The 14,080-nt window shown below is 45.5% G+C and overlaps 1 protein-coding gene across 2 annotated transcripts in view; it reads right to left on the reverse strand.

Moving 5' to 3' along the window:
- The window catches only part of THSD1 (thrombospondin type 1 domain containing 1), a 28,991-nt gene extending 15,117 nt beyond the window's left edge, over positions 1 to 13,874 (reverse strand). For both annotated transcript variants that reach the window (XM_040584479.1, XM_040584477.1), the window contains exons 1-3: positions 13,726 to 13,874; positions 7,242 to 7,381; positions 981 to 1,946 (exon numbers count right to left, since the gene is read on the reverse strand). In XM_040584479.1, the coding sequence (XP_040440413.1) occupies positions 981 to 1,946; positions 7,242 to 7,299 (1,024 nt within the window). In that variant the 5' untranslated portion in view covers positions 7,300 to 7,381; positions 13,726 to 13,874. The remainder of the gene's footprint in view (positions 1 to 980; positions 1,947 to 7,241; positions 7,382 to 13,725) is intronic.
- Between the last annotated feature and the right edge of the window lie 206 nt (positions 13,875 to 14,080).

Here is a 14,080-nt window from a genome sequence, read left to right on the forward strand (position 1 = left end):
TAAACGGAATGTATAGATACTCCTTAAGCAGGGCTGAGGAATGGGCTCAGGTTCTGTCTTGTTATCGTACTTGACCACTCCTTAACCATGATCATTCATACTCCTGGACATGGTTTTGGCTTCTGCTAACTAGCACTCTCCCAGACTATGCCTGGTCATGGCCCAAAAGACAATACGGACCATGGACTGGTCGTTTGTATGATTCTAATCTTTCCTGGAAGAAAAAGTTTAGCTATATGAATGTGACCCATGATCTGCCAGGTGGTCTCATGGGTCAGAAAATGCATGCTGGCCTATTTTAAGCAGCAGAGACATGTCTTGAAAGGCTGGCTGAAAAAACAGCAAGCTGTCCAAGTGACACGGTGTCTTTTGGTATGGCCAAACCCTGATTCATCTCACCAAAATTTTGTGTATCTAACAGGTAGGACTCTAAACAGCAAATGGGCTAGAGAAAAAGACACGCAAGTGAGGATTCAGCCCATATATCTTTTATACCCATGAATCACGCTTGTAAGATCCCCATCTCTCTTGACTAAAAAGCCAGACAACTACTTAATGTTGGACTTTTGGCTTTCAGACACCTAGATGCAGGTAGGACTAATGCTACCTTTAGTGTCTCAAATGGGCCAGGTCTACTGCAGTATCTTCTTACCTCACTGAGCAGGCCAAGTTTCAGTTTTACCCAGACTAGATAGGTACATCAGTCAGAAAGCCCCAGATGGTTTTGGTTAGTACTTCATGTTAACTTAGTGCAGTTTTAAGCCACCAAGTGGCATTTGTTACCAACTGTCCTTGCGTATGCCTCTATGTAACAGTCTACTCCACCTTGTTCCCAACTGTGTATGACATCACAACTATTTTGTCTGGTGTAGGAGACCCAAAAAGTAGCTATTCAATAGGGGACACCACAATCAAACCTATTTATCATTACCCACATTGGCTGGAAAGAGTGCTGAAAGAGGACAAATGTCTGTACAAACCCATATTCCTTTGGATCATCATACACTCCTTAACTCTTGTTGGGAAATGGCTTCGGTTTGAGAAATTAAAGAGGTCAAAGCAGTACTTGTTCTTCCCCACATCAAACAAAGTGCAGTTAAATTCTGTCCTGTTGTCTCCTGGGTGAAGGGCATTTTCATACAGCCAAGTTGTTCGTTGGCTAGGATGCTTGACAGCCTCTTTATAGACGACAATTTTTCCACTGATAGAAGTGCACGGTGGAGAGACTATGAAGACCTGAACCAAAGTCTTGCATGTTGTTTCTGGTGCCACAACCAGTCTGTATCCAAATTTGTGGAGGAGATCTATGGGTCCTATGGAGGAAATGATGGAACGTGTTTCTAACGATCTCAGTAACACTGTGATATATGTTTCTTGACCAACAGGCGGGCAATCAAACTCTATCCACTGGGACCTGGAGAGCAGGATTCTTTTGCTAGTTCTAACGCCCAGAGTGTCGTCAGAGCTTACTCTTCTGAATTCATAAAGGGTGCTAGTAAATATCACATCCAGTGAAACCACTGTCTCGTTTATGGCACACAACTGCTCATTTGTAAAAATTCCAACCTGAATGGAGCTTTCAAGCACCTCTGAACTCCTGTTCAAATCAATGTGAAATACAGGCCATTCCACATGGAGGGCAGACATGCTTCTTCTGCTCCACTGGGCAGCGCTGCTGTTGTTGCTGAGAGAGACCATTCTGAACAAGAAGTCCCCGGCACTCTTAAAATGGAAACACTCAAATTCTACCCTCCCATGGGACTGATTTGCTGGAAGTTGTTTTCTTGCAATTATCTCGTTGGTGCTGGCATCCAGCAACAGCACAGACAGATGCTCTGCTGTCACATTACCACCACTATAGTACTGATATTCCACAGATACTGTGTCATTGCTGAAGGCTACATGACCTGGGCGCTCCAACAGGAGATACTCCACTTCGCCGAGAACTGCAAGGAAAACAGTTTCACAACAGTATTAAGAGCCAAAGAGACAACTGATTGTTTATCTACCTTATGGAAGAATCCAAGGATTTATAAAGTGGATATTTAAGAAGTGGATCTCAAGCTTTTTTAAAGTGAATCAGTTCACAAAAAATAGGTCCTAGCTATAGCGATTAAAGCTCACAACCTCCCCTTTGCACAGGGACATGGTTTGCAGCAGCAAAAAGCCCACTGCAATAACATGTTCAGGAAGGTCAAAAACAAGGTTTAAAAAAAAAACCCACACAAATGACCCAAAACATCCACAGAAAATCTCAAACTTCTCAACTTCTTTCACTTACAGTTTCTTTAAATCCACTTCACAGTGGCCAGCTGATGTTCCACTTACTTTAGCTATAATTGAGTAAAAAAAGCACAGTAGTTTCTTAATAGAGAAACATGAAAAATGTCCCCCAAATTAAATAAAATAGGAAGTCTGCATGATGCTTTTTGAAGCCTCTTCTCTTGCCCTGTCTTATGAATCTTTCATTTTGCTCATTTGCATCGCAGAGACACTTGAGTGAAAAGAGCTGAAAATAACAGTGATGGTGACTGCAGCACTTTTCTTGTCTCAGATGTGGTGCAACATGTCTAAATGACATCATTTCATTACAAATGGCCCAGTCTTTTTAAATGTACTTCTTGCATGACCATGTTTGTGCAAGTTGCCAAATTATCCTGAGACGTGCTATAACTAGCGGGGATAGATGATATCTAAAGCAATGGATTGGGAAGATCACATTTCCGTTCTCAGCTCAGCTAGCTTTTCTGCATTGCTTGAAACTTAAGAATTGAAAACATAGGTTATCTAAAAAATGGGAGCTACATGCATCTATTCCAGACACAGAATGCACTGTGAGACGTCTTTATGTAATTAATTGTCTGGGAAAAGGCTTCTGAGTCTTGGATGATGCTATGGAAGCATAAAACTTCAGTTAAAGCAATCCTTTCATAGGTAGTATCAACTAACAATACTTTGACTTGTTAAATCTGTTACATATGTCTTAAGATTACCTCAAAGAACGCTTTGCTGGAAAAACACTGCAACTGCCAAGGTAAGCACTCAGCAGTCAGGAGTAGCAGGACTCATCTCACATAATATTAGACGCCTACCACTCTAAGCTTCTATTTGAGTTAGTCACCTTGGATTCACTTTCTTGTCAGCGGGGAAAATTTTTGGGAAGAAATTCATCTGACCAGCTACAGACATTTACACCAGTGAGGTGCAGTGTGCACTAGAAGAGCCTATTACCCTCCACCAGCTATAACACATCCTCAAAAATAAATGGCTCCAACCACATCCATGCAGTCCGAATGAAGGTGGCACGCACAGCCTTACCCATACAAATCATGCATATACTCTTACATGTATGTACTGTAACTTTCATTTGCATTTCCAAAAGACACTGCTTTATTTGGCAGATGGAGGGTGCTCATTACCAGAGGGCTCTTTTCTTCTCATTCCTCTATGGGTGGTCCCAAGCATTATTGACTGCACACCATCCAAAATCCACGCTGATAACACAGATATATTCATTTCCCACAGGTACTCTTCTATTGTGCTCTTACCGCAGTATATTAGCACATTAGAAATATTAGCAAGTTTATCCTCCCAATAACCCTGGAAGATGAGAGGATGACTCTATTTGTGTTTACTGTCTTAGGAACAAAGCACAGGCACAGAGGTGAAAAGTGTCAAGTATCAACTAACTGCAGGTGCCCCTAAGAAACCCAAGACCTGATTTGAAATACAATGGTCCTTCAGACATCCAAAGCAGGATCCCATTGATCCCAGCTGTGGTGAGCACATGGCACTCCAGGAAACCTGATCTCTACTCAGACACTCAGAGAGCAGGAAACAGATCCTGCATGCCTGTTAAAAATGGCTCTCCATGAACTGTCCAGCAACATGTTCTCCTTGCTCTTCATGTTTTGGTTCTGTCATCTATGCCTGCCCATATTTTCCAGGCCTGTTCCTACCATCAGCTACTGCCAATATCTCTTGGGTACTATCCTAACTCCATTACCATTGTTCTCCAAACTCCTGCCTTTGTCTCTTTGCCTTTATAGCTCTTGTACCTTCTCCTGCTCCTTGGGCCTGCAATTAACTCCAGCAAGTTCCTACTTTTCTCACTCACTGCTAGCATGACAGCAGAGAGCACAGGACAAGAACTCTAGTCCCCAGTATCACAAACGTGGAACGTGGGGGAACTCTGCTGCCTTGGGCTGGAGCATGCACAATATTGCGTGGGGCTGGCAAGAAGAACCAGTGGGAGCTGGGGCATGCTTAACCCTTCAGAGAACTTCATTACCATCATCTGCAAGGACTTAGATCTGAACCAAGTCTGGGCAATTCTTCACAGCGACAGCAGAAAGCATGTCCCAGGCCACCGCGAGCACTCCAACATGAAGTTCCCACAGCTGTGTGAAGAGTTTCCCAGGGAAATGGTTGCAAGTTGCTGAGCTTTTGTTTCTTTGAACATGGGCAAAATGATGTATTTCTCTACAAAGGAATTGGCTAGATTCAACTTAGCTGAAACATTATAAGGGAAAAAGGAATCAGACCACGGCAAAAGTCCAGCACAAAAAATTTCAGCTTCAAGCTTTGAACTTACAGCAAAAACATTACAGTGACAGTAATGAAAAACATTGATGTTTGTACCTACTGCTCTACTATCTTTGCTCTGTCTTGACTCTTGCACTATTTTTTATTTGGAATGGCTCAGACAAGAAGAAGTACCACTGTGTATGTGTGTGGGAGGACTGGAGAGAGGCCAGGGGACTGCCATCTAGCTCCCATCAACCTTAATGCAGATCATTTGGGAAGTGAGGAAAGTGGGAATTACTGGAGGATGCTGTTATAGCACTGCAGAGCTCTGGCTGGTACACCCCAGTTCACAGCATCCTTTCCCCCATCTTTGGTTAATAACACAAGAACTTTGCACTCATGGACAGCCCACACAGCAGCTTTTTACGATGCTCCAAAAGGCTCCAGTCAGAAGTGGCCAGCTTCTGCCACAAGCTCCTTCAGCTGCCCTCCAGCTTACTGTGTGTGCATGACTGTGTCCATACACCAAAACTTGGACCCAAGTTGTTTGGACAGGCAGTCAGGGCAGCTTTCAATGCATTCGTATATTTTTGGTTGCCATTACAATGGTCTCCCATTGAAAGGAGCCTGGCTGTGGCATCAACAACCTGCCAGAGGAGTCTTTGCAAGAACTCACTCTTAGAAAGATCAAAAGAAAAATACTTGTTTTCAATGAAGAGTGAGAAGAATTATTTGAGGCTGCTGTTCTGATATTTATTTGTTTCTTACTGTGTTTAAGCCAACTTGGGTTGTGTTGTTGGCTTGTCAGCCACCAGTAACACAGAGCTAAGAAAAACAAACGCATCAGAAAAAACTAATAAGAAACAAGAATAATCTTTTGTTGTATGTTAGGGCATTTTTTTAGCATTACAATAATTTTCCAGATCATACTGGATGATTAAAAAAATTAGTCTTGGTCTGAAACAGAGAAGTATATGAGTAAAATAATCATCTAAAAACTAGGTACGCATAGGATACTCAAAGATGTGTATACGCAGAATTGCTTGGAAGTAATCTTCTGAATTACAGTCCACCTTTTAACTGGAAATAAGGCAAAAGATGATGCACCTAAAGTTTGCAGCAGGGATTTAGCTCTTTAACTGCACCTTGTAATTACTTACTGTGCCACACTATAAAGTCCAGGAATAATAGCTTTTACCTCTGAGTCAACTAGTTGTGAATGCCTGCAGGACTAGCTCACCAAGAACCAGTGGACAACGCAATCACTCACCTCACTTCGTGGGTTAAGCAAATTTAATACTTACCTTCACTGTGTTCTCCGCTCGGTGCAGTGTTCCTAACTTGGCTAATTAACTTTGTCTTATTAAAAGAAGAAACCGTACTAAAAGCCATAGCCAAGCATTGCTACCGCTACTGGAATTAAATTAATCTAAAAGATGGCAATTCTAGGTTCTTTACACATTCTAGAACATGTCCCTTGTTCTAGAGCGGAGACAGAGCAAGCACAGAGGCACGAGTAGCATCCTTAAGTATTCAGTCATTACCCATGATCAGATTGTTCTCACTTAGACAAGGAGAGAAAACTGCATACGCTTTTGGTCCACTTCTCTCCTTTGTAAGACATCTTCAGCTGTTTGGTGTGTAAACTACGTGCTACCACAGCCCGTTCTGTAAAGGGGGACTAAACAATCCTTTATCTATTTTTTCCGTGCTGTAGACATTTCAGCAGTGTGGGGCTTAATCCTTTAGAGTGGTTTGACAATATACTGCAGCTGTCAGAACACCACCTACTTTTATATTAGGAATGTAATTTTCAAAAACAATTTAAGAATTAGGAGTCCCATTTTCAAAATTTCTAATTCACTGTGCAATAAGGAATTAATACCCTTTGTAAACCTGCTTCCTACTTAGTACATTCTTGGAAGAGAGAAGACAACATGTATAGGATGCCCCTCAGCTTGTAAACATCTTGCAGTTGTCTCACTTGAACTTAAGATGTCTAACCTCCCTCCTTGGCAGCTGATAGCGAGAAGGCGGCGCTTTTTCACTCCACCCATTTCAGACTTCAGATGGGTTAGAGCTGCTTTCAGTATGTGCTGATCTGCGTGTGAACTACTCGAACAAGACTGATTGCCTCTGACTAGATGCCTAATTTTACATTACTAAAATTGAATGAGTATGAATACCATCCTTTGGCTTCTTATACATTCAGAGAAAAGAACACCTCTGTTCTTAAAGGTTCTCTAAGTGGCAGCTTAGGTCCATCAGATGGGGGCTCATTCAGTCAGAGGAGAGGAGGTTGCCTATACTGTAGATGCTTACATCACAGCCAACCATCATAGGTTCCTTTTATAGTTAATGGAAAGAAACAGGTAGTTGTATGGCACATACATCCTGGTACGGATACCTAAAACAGGACTGTCTTCCAAGATGCTCATTAAATATTATGAAATACGAGTCTTACAAGACAGCAGAGTTCCAGTCACTGCTTCAAACACAACTGGAAAGGATCCTGGCACTCTGATCTAAAGGGACAGTTTATGCAAGCTGTATTTTCCACCTAAATACTGCATAAGATCTGAACTGTCTTCTATGTTTATCAGTGGTGTCTTCTGTGGCACCTGATTTCAACAGATCACCTGGAAACGGCACCATCCAAAATCACCTTGTGAACACACATTTCACAGTTTTCCCTTAATAGCTCTAATACTCACCGTAGTCACAGAGCACTACTAGCAATAGATTTGAAAAATCCTTCAACATCTGTTTCATTCTGACCAGTGAGATCCCAGGTTCTTTTACTCCTCATGTCCTTCTTCAGCTCCACAGTGCAGGCACGTTTTCCCAAGAACGCCTGAAAGTTAAAAAGTTACAGCTGTGTTGACTTTGCTTCATAAAATATGAGAATTCCTCTAATTCCCACTAATTAAGTAAAAAAAATCCCACCCCAAACACTATTAATCAACACTTTTCTCCAATTTACTTAAAAATTACTAATACTGTATCAATGGACCTGAATAAACACAACTACAATTCACTGGACAATAAATTTTCCCTCCTGAAATGTCAGCTCCTGAACCAGAACAAAGAAGACAGGCCACAACAATTTACCTTTGCACTGCAGCAACTGCTGCTGTGCACATCTTATATTAAGATAAAGACTCGTGATAGCAAAATTACAAGTATTTTATACAAAATGTAACTCTGATCCAGCACATACTGATAGTGGAGATGTATTGCTGCTGCAAAATTCATATCACTTACTGTCAACTACTTTAAGCATGAAACTGACTCAGCAGAAAACTACCATTTTGGTTCTCAAACTGCCCTGTTTTTCAGGTCTAGTAATATATTCAGTTACCTTACTAGATTTATAAAAGATCTATAACTGCCTTTTTTTGTCATTCCAACTGACCCGATCAAGGAAAAAGTGGAAGTTAGCACTTTCTCCATCATTTTTTAAGTTTACATACTCTGCAGCCTCAGTTAAGCCAACAAAAACTAGAGCTCCTTTTGGCAACTTTCACAATTTTATGTCCATGTGTTTTAAACTAGTCTTTATGAGGCTTGTAACAATCACATAAAACAGGTTGGAAGCACAACGATAGCAAAACCAACAGTCTGCTTCAGAAACAGAAGTAGGGGAGAATCTCTAAAAAGATACAACCTAGCTCAAGGGAACCATTCTTAAAATATAAGGACTGCTCTTTCATATTGCATAGGAGTGCCAGCAAGTCAGTCTTACTGTGCTCACCATCACACAAACATGCAAGAAAATTCTTGTTCCATAAAGTTTACAACCTAATTTTACGTGAGAAATCTGGCACTGGTGCAGGCAGAAGCTAGAAGCAAACAGAACTGCAGAGCATAGAGGTGAAACACAAGGACCAGGTACGGCAAAGATCAGGTACGTCTTTAGGAATCACAAATGAGGTATTTCAACAATTACATTGCTAGGCTTGTTGAACGAAGACACGGCAGACATGTTATTTGAAAGCTTTTTAAACTGGTCTCTGTGCCAAGTGGCTGGAGAGAATGATTTCTAAGAAAAGACTAGCAGCACGGCTTTGCTTGGTAAAAGCCCATTACACCGATAGCTGTACGCGTCTGACAGGAATAATCACCACCCGGCCCACAAACTTGACAAGGCTCCAGACAGAATTAGACAGGGACAGTGATACCACCACCCCTCATGATTTCACTTGATATGCCGTAAATTACAGCAAGACAAACCTGACGGCTCAAGACAGGGCGGGCTGCTGGCAGAGGGCGGTGCAGAGCCCAGCCTGCCCCCTGGGGGGCGCTCTGTAACTGCCCCTGCCTACCGGCAGCGGCACAGCAGCATCGCGCCAGGGCCGTCGCTCCTTCCCTGGGCTGTTACTGATCATGAATTGGTTAATCGAAACAAAGAATCAAAGTGGTCCAAAGAAGAAAAAGCAGGTTTTGGTTACAAAAAAAATAATAATAAAAAAAATTGTGATAGATGCCTTGGCCTCTAACGTTAACTGCTCAAGGAATACAGCAGAAGTTACACTGTGTTGCTGTAAGCTGCTCCGAAAAGGAGGGGGGAAATGCTCTGTGAGGCACAGCCGTGACTGTGCTGGATGATCTAACAGTTCCTTTCCATTTCGAGCTTTCCTAGCTGTGTATTTTTCAAATGGCTTTTACAAATACTTCTTTTGGAGAGACAGTCACACACTGACAGGTGAAATTCAAATAATCCTAATCTCAGTCTAATGAGTGACACGCTGCAGAAAGGAAACGAAGGTATGGAAGGGAGAATAAACCCTCGGGAAGAAAGAAAAAAAAAAAGCCTGCGTGGGAGAGTACTTTTGAGACGGTGGCCTTACATCTTCATTTGCACATCAGCCCGACTGAAGGAAAAGCGACATGGTTCACGAGACAGGGCCCTGGCAGGAGGTAGGGGAGACGGAACTTCTGTCCCTATCCCTGCCATCACCAGACACACAATATCAAACCGCAGCATTAATCTGCTCCCCTCTTCTCCATCCCATCTCTCCTGCTCTGTATTTATAGCACAGATTTGTCAGGACAGGGACTCCTAACCTAGCCTGCGGGACGGAGCGCAGCACCAGAGCCCTCGGCTGTTTCAGTAACACCGATCGTTTGTCAGACCAAACCCTCCTGCCCTCTCACCCGTCCCTCCGCGTTATCTTGGCTCGCTTGGGAAAAGGCTCGGGCATGCAGCGCAGGCAACACCCAGGCTGGATGGAACTGGAGTACTTGAAACGGGACCAAAACTAACTTCCAGCCGGTGAGATCAGGTACCTCTGGAAGCCTAGCCTGCGGCTACTTCACCCTCCGCAAGCCTCTGCCACCACCACTCCGCAGCTGGAGCCTCCCACCTCACGCACAGCTACTTCAGCACACGGCCGCCATACAGCCCTGCTTTCCAACGGAGCTCCTGTTAAAGGGCCTCCGTGAAGCCTCCCGAGGTGTTTGCACCTTTGCTAGCTCAGTTCTAATAGCAGCTTTGAATGAGAGAACTGCTGGTCCCGTTCTGGTGTGGTGTTGCCCCTCTCCTCCTCCTTCCCCACAGGTTTCTTCCTCTCCTTTCCTTCCGTTTTCCATCCGTTTGCCTCGCCCCAGTTTTGGACAGCCCTTACGCTGACCTCTACACTTGGTTCAGACTTCTCCCCTCTCCTCTCAGCCTTCCCTAAGCCAACTTCTGTCTAGATTTCTTCTCATTTTTAGGTCTTCTTCAAAACTCTTCACATCTTTTCCCCTTGCCCCCACTGTATTATTTTTTCCACTTTTCACACTTACATAAAATTAGTACTTTTCAAGGCAGACAGTACATCTTAAGTGGTTTCAACACTATTTAGATCTTCTACCTCAAGTTCATCAACTCAATGAGATGAAAAATGATCGAACAGAGAAGGCTATCAGACTTTGAATAATTTGCTTTTTTAATTTATTGCTCTCGTGGACAAGCATGGACTAAGGCTCTATTGTGTGACATGCCGCAGAAGCACAGCAACATAAAAAGATGATTTCTTCTTCCAAGAGACAGCATAATGGGCCGACTGGAAGTGGAAGACTTCCTCTCCAAAGGGAATTAGAAATGACGGTCGAGGAGGGGATAAGCCATAAAGCACCTCGGAGATGAAAACCAATAGGTTTGTGTGTAACACAAATGATACTGAAACATTTCAAGTCCCTGCTCTGCAACAGATCTCCTGTGTGATCTTGGTCACATCACTTAAGTTTTCCTGTGCCACAGCTCTCCATTGGAAATAGTACCTCACTATCTGGTACAGGAACTACAAGAATAAATCCACCATGAACTTCAAGACTAACAGGCACCACAGTGTCAGAACCTGTGTAAGAACCAAACATAAAATTTACAGTTTTATTTACAATAGGGTTTTTTTTGCAAATAAAGAATAAAAGAACAGGTTATATATACTGACTACTAGAGTCACATACGTTAACCTATTCATATGATGTCCCTATTTCTGTACATCGTTAAAATCATAAAGTATTTTGTGATCATTTTGGTTTTACAAACAACAACAACAACAAAAAAAACCCAAAACAACAACAAACCACAAGCCAACTGGGTTTACAACTCCCATTACTTTTTGCGGCAATATCCAGGGTCACAGAACAAACGTTTCACAAACCAGCCATCTCTTCTGAGTGCTGTCACTTGCTAATTTAGCACAGCTAACCAGTTACCAGCTTCATCAGCTGCAACAGTATAGCGCTCAGCAGCTACTCCCCCTTCACGTAGGAGGATGAGAGGCAAATGAGCCCTGCAGTTAAGAAAGGGCCATCAGGAATTAATCAGCTATTCCATGACCAAGCACTGAGCTTAATGAGAATGCAGACTCGCAGCACTTGAAACCTCTGCATTCTGGAGCCTCATTCTCACGAAGAGTGCCATGCATGGATCCTGTATTTCACCCCAGCCACGGGTACCCTCAGGCCCTTTGCAAATCCCCCTCCCCTGCTCCAGCCTCCTTCAGGAATCGGGAAGAGGCCTGTCCTCGCTCACCTCTCCTCTGAGCACAGCCCTGCTCCCTCCTCTCCTTCCAGGCCCCCCAGCTCCAGGTGAAGCTGGATCCAGCCATGGCACAGGTCCCCCATGACTTGGGGCACACATGAGCTCGAGGCAGGAGAAGGGCTTGGAAAAGGAGTAAGCTGGGGGTCAGGCTGAGGACTGCCCCTCTCAGAGGCAGCCTTCCCCCCGACCCCAAGCACTGCCCCAAGCAGCAGCACCCTACCCCAGCTACCCCAATGGATCCAGCAAGTAGCTGAGGTCTGGAGTGATGCTGTCTGGAAAATAAAGTTATTTATTGGAATTTAAAGCAAGCAAAATGTTGCCAGAATGTAAAGGGGGAAAAAAATCCCAGATGAAAACCAGTTTCCTTAATAGCTGCCCATTAGTAAACATTTTTCAGCTGTATTTGCAAAGTGAAATTTGCACAATTCTCGTTATGCATGAGAGGCTGACAGTAAAATAGGCTAGAGACGGAAAAGCCTGAAAGTCCCCAAATCCTCCCTACATTCCACTTGAGGGACACCAAGCAGCACAGACAGCAAAAAGAAACGCGTATCTGCAACATTTCAACAAATTTAAGGTATTTTATCTGTATGGCAGGAAAGAGATTCATTATTTTCAACCAGTATTTGCTTATTGCAATGGGATTAGGCAGCTATTGAAGTGTTACCACCTGCTGGGAATTTCAGAACTTCCCAAATAATCCTCCTCCTTTGACATTAAAGAGGGAGCACCTTAGGTGTGCATCACATTTTATCAAAATCTAATCACTGCTGACCAGTCTGAGTGGTCGGGGCCAAAAATATGCCACTTCTCAGAAGACACCGAGTTTAGCAAAGAAAGTATATGTATGATGTCTGCCACAGCAGGGGGCTAGAGCTGACATCCTCAAAGGCATCTTTCATTCTTATTTACACATCAGACAATTTTACATTGTTATCAGATAATGGCTTTATTAAAATTATGCATCTAAATTCACTGGGCTGAAACTGACAGCACCAGACTCTCTGTGTGCAAGAAAAAAACCCAATAATTAGATGGTAAAGCCTATTTTCATCAACATTTGGGGTCATATCTCACAAAATGCTAGGATTTCTCAGCTCCTTTTGATATCGACTCAGCAATTCAAGAGCTAGCTGGCCGGCAACATCTGTCCTTTGAAACCTAAGGGCTACGGCAGACTGAATAGATGGATGAGATTTACTTTGGAAAATGTACAGTGAAAATAAGTTTATTAAGCACAAGGAGATTTGAGAAGGTGTCCAAGCAATAATAAATAATAAATGCAAAGAATTAAATACAATAGACCATCCCTTACAGCATAAAGGATGTAATGCAGTCATCCATTCTTCCCCTTTAGATTTTTTCTTAAAATAGATGGGTATTGTTCACCGTTTCTAAGATAAACTCCACTAAAAGGGGAATTCTAAAGATCGTAGTACGGGCAGTATGTATTGCACAGCTGAAGTAATTGGAAATACGCTGGAGAAGCAGGTCCGAAATACCATGAAGTACCAGCACTGCAAAGAGAACGGAGAAGCAGTCTCCTACGCTTCAACGCCGGTTTCGTCGGATACCCACACGGCTTGATCCGGTCTAGCGCCCAACGTAAAGCAGAAGTCACTAACCGTGCTGTGAAACACTAAGGGTAACCCCACTTGTCGCCGACCCGGAATGACACCCGCACTCGGGTGCTCCAGGTCCCGGCGCTGCCCGCGCCCCGGCGGTGCCACAGCGGCGGCGCTCCCCGGCGGGACGGTCCCTGCCCCACGGCGAGGGGCGGCCGCCGCCAGAACCCCGGCCGGGGACAGGCACCAAACCAGACCCTGACGCCACACGGGTGTTTTTAAGAGCCCCGGTAACCCGGCGCTACGGCAAACACCGCGCGGTGCTGCCAGCCCCCCTCGCAGGCGACCTACGGGCCGCCCCCCGCCTGCGCCGGCCGCGCTCCGCGCCGCTACACGCCGCCCAGCCCGCTGCCAGCCCGCGGCTGCCGCACGGCTCCGGCCCCTCGTCACCCGCGGCGACGCGGCGACCGCCGCCGCCGGGTGACCCACCCACGCCCCGCGGACGGCGCCCAGCCAGGCCCGGGACCCCCCGGCCCCCGCCCCGCCGCCCAGGGAGCTGCGTCCGGCCCGCGGGCAGGGGCTCGGCTCCCGCCCCGCGCTCACCTCCGCGCCGCTGCCCGCGGCTCTGCGCGGGAGGAGCGGCCGCCGCACCGGCGCCACCGGCGGGACGGGCGCGCAGGGACGGGGCCGAAGCGGGATCCTTCCCGCGGAGGAAATGCCGCCGGGGCTGCCCTGCGGGCGGGCGCTCACTCACCTCCGGCGGCGGCGGCGGGAGCGCCCGGCCCGGCCAGCGGCGGGGGGAGGGTTAAATGGCGGCGCGGCGCGGCGCGGCTGTCAGGGCGGCTGTCAGCGGGGCGCGGGGCGGCGGCGGGCGCCGTGCGAGGGGAGTCCGCGCCCCTGGCGGCGAGGCGCGGCGCGGCGAGGCGCTGCCCTGCCCGGTCCGGCCCGCCGGGGCCGC

This window comes from Falco naumanni, chromosome 2 (genome assembly GCF_017639655.2).
Source record: "Falco naumanni isolate bFalNau1 chromosome 2, bFalNau1.pat, whole genome shotgun sequence".
Lineage (NCBI taxonomy): Eukaryota > Metazoa > Chordata > Aves > Falconiformes > Falconidae > Falco > Falco naumanni.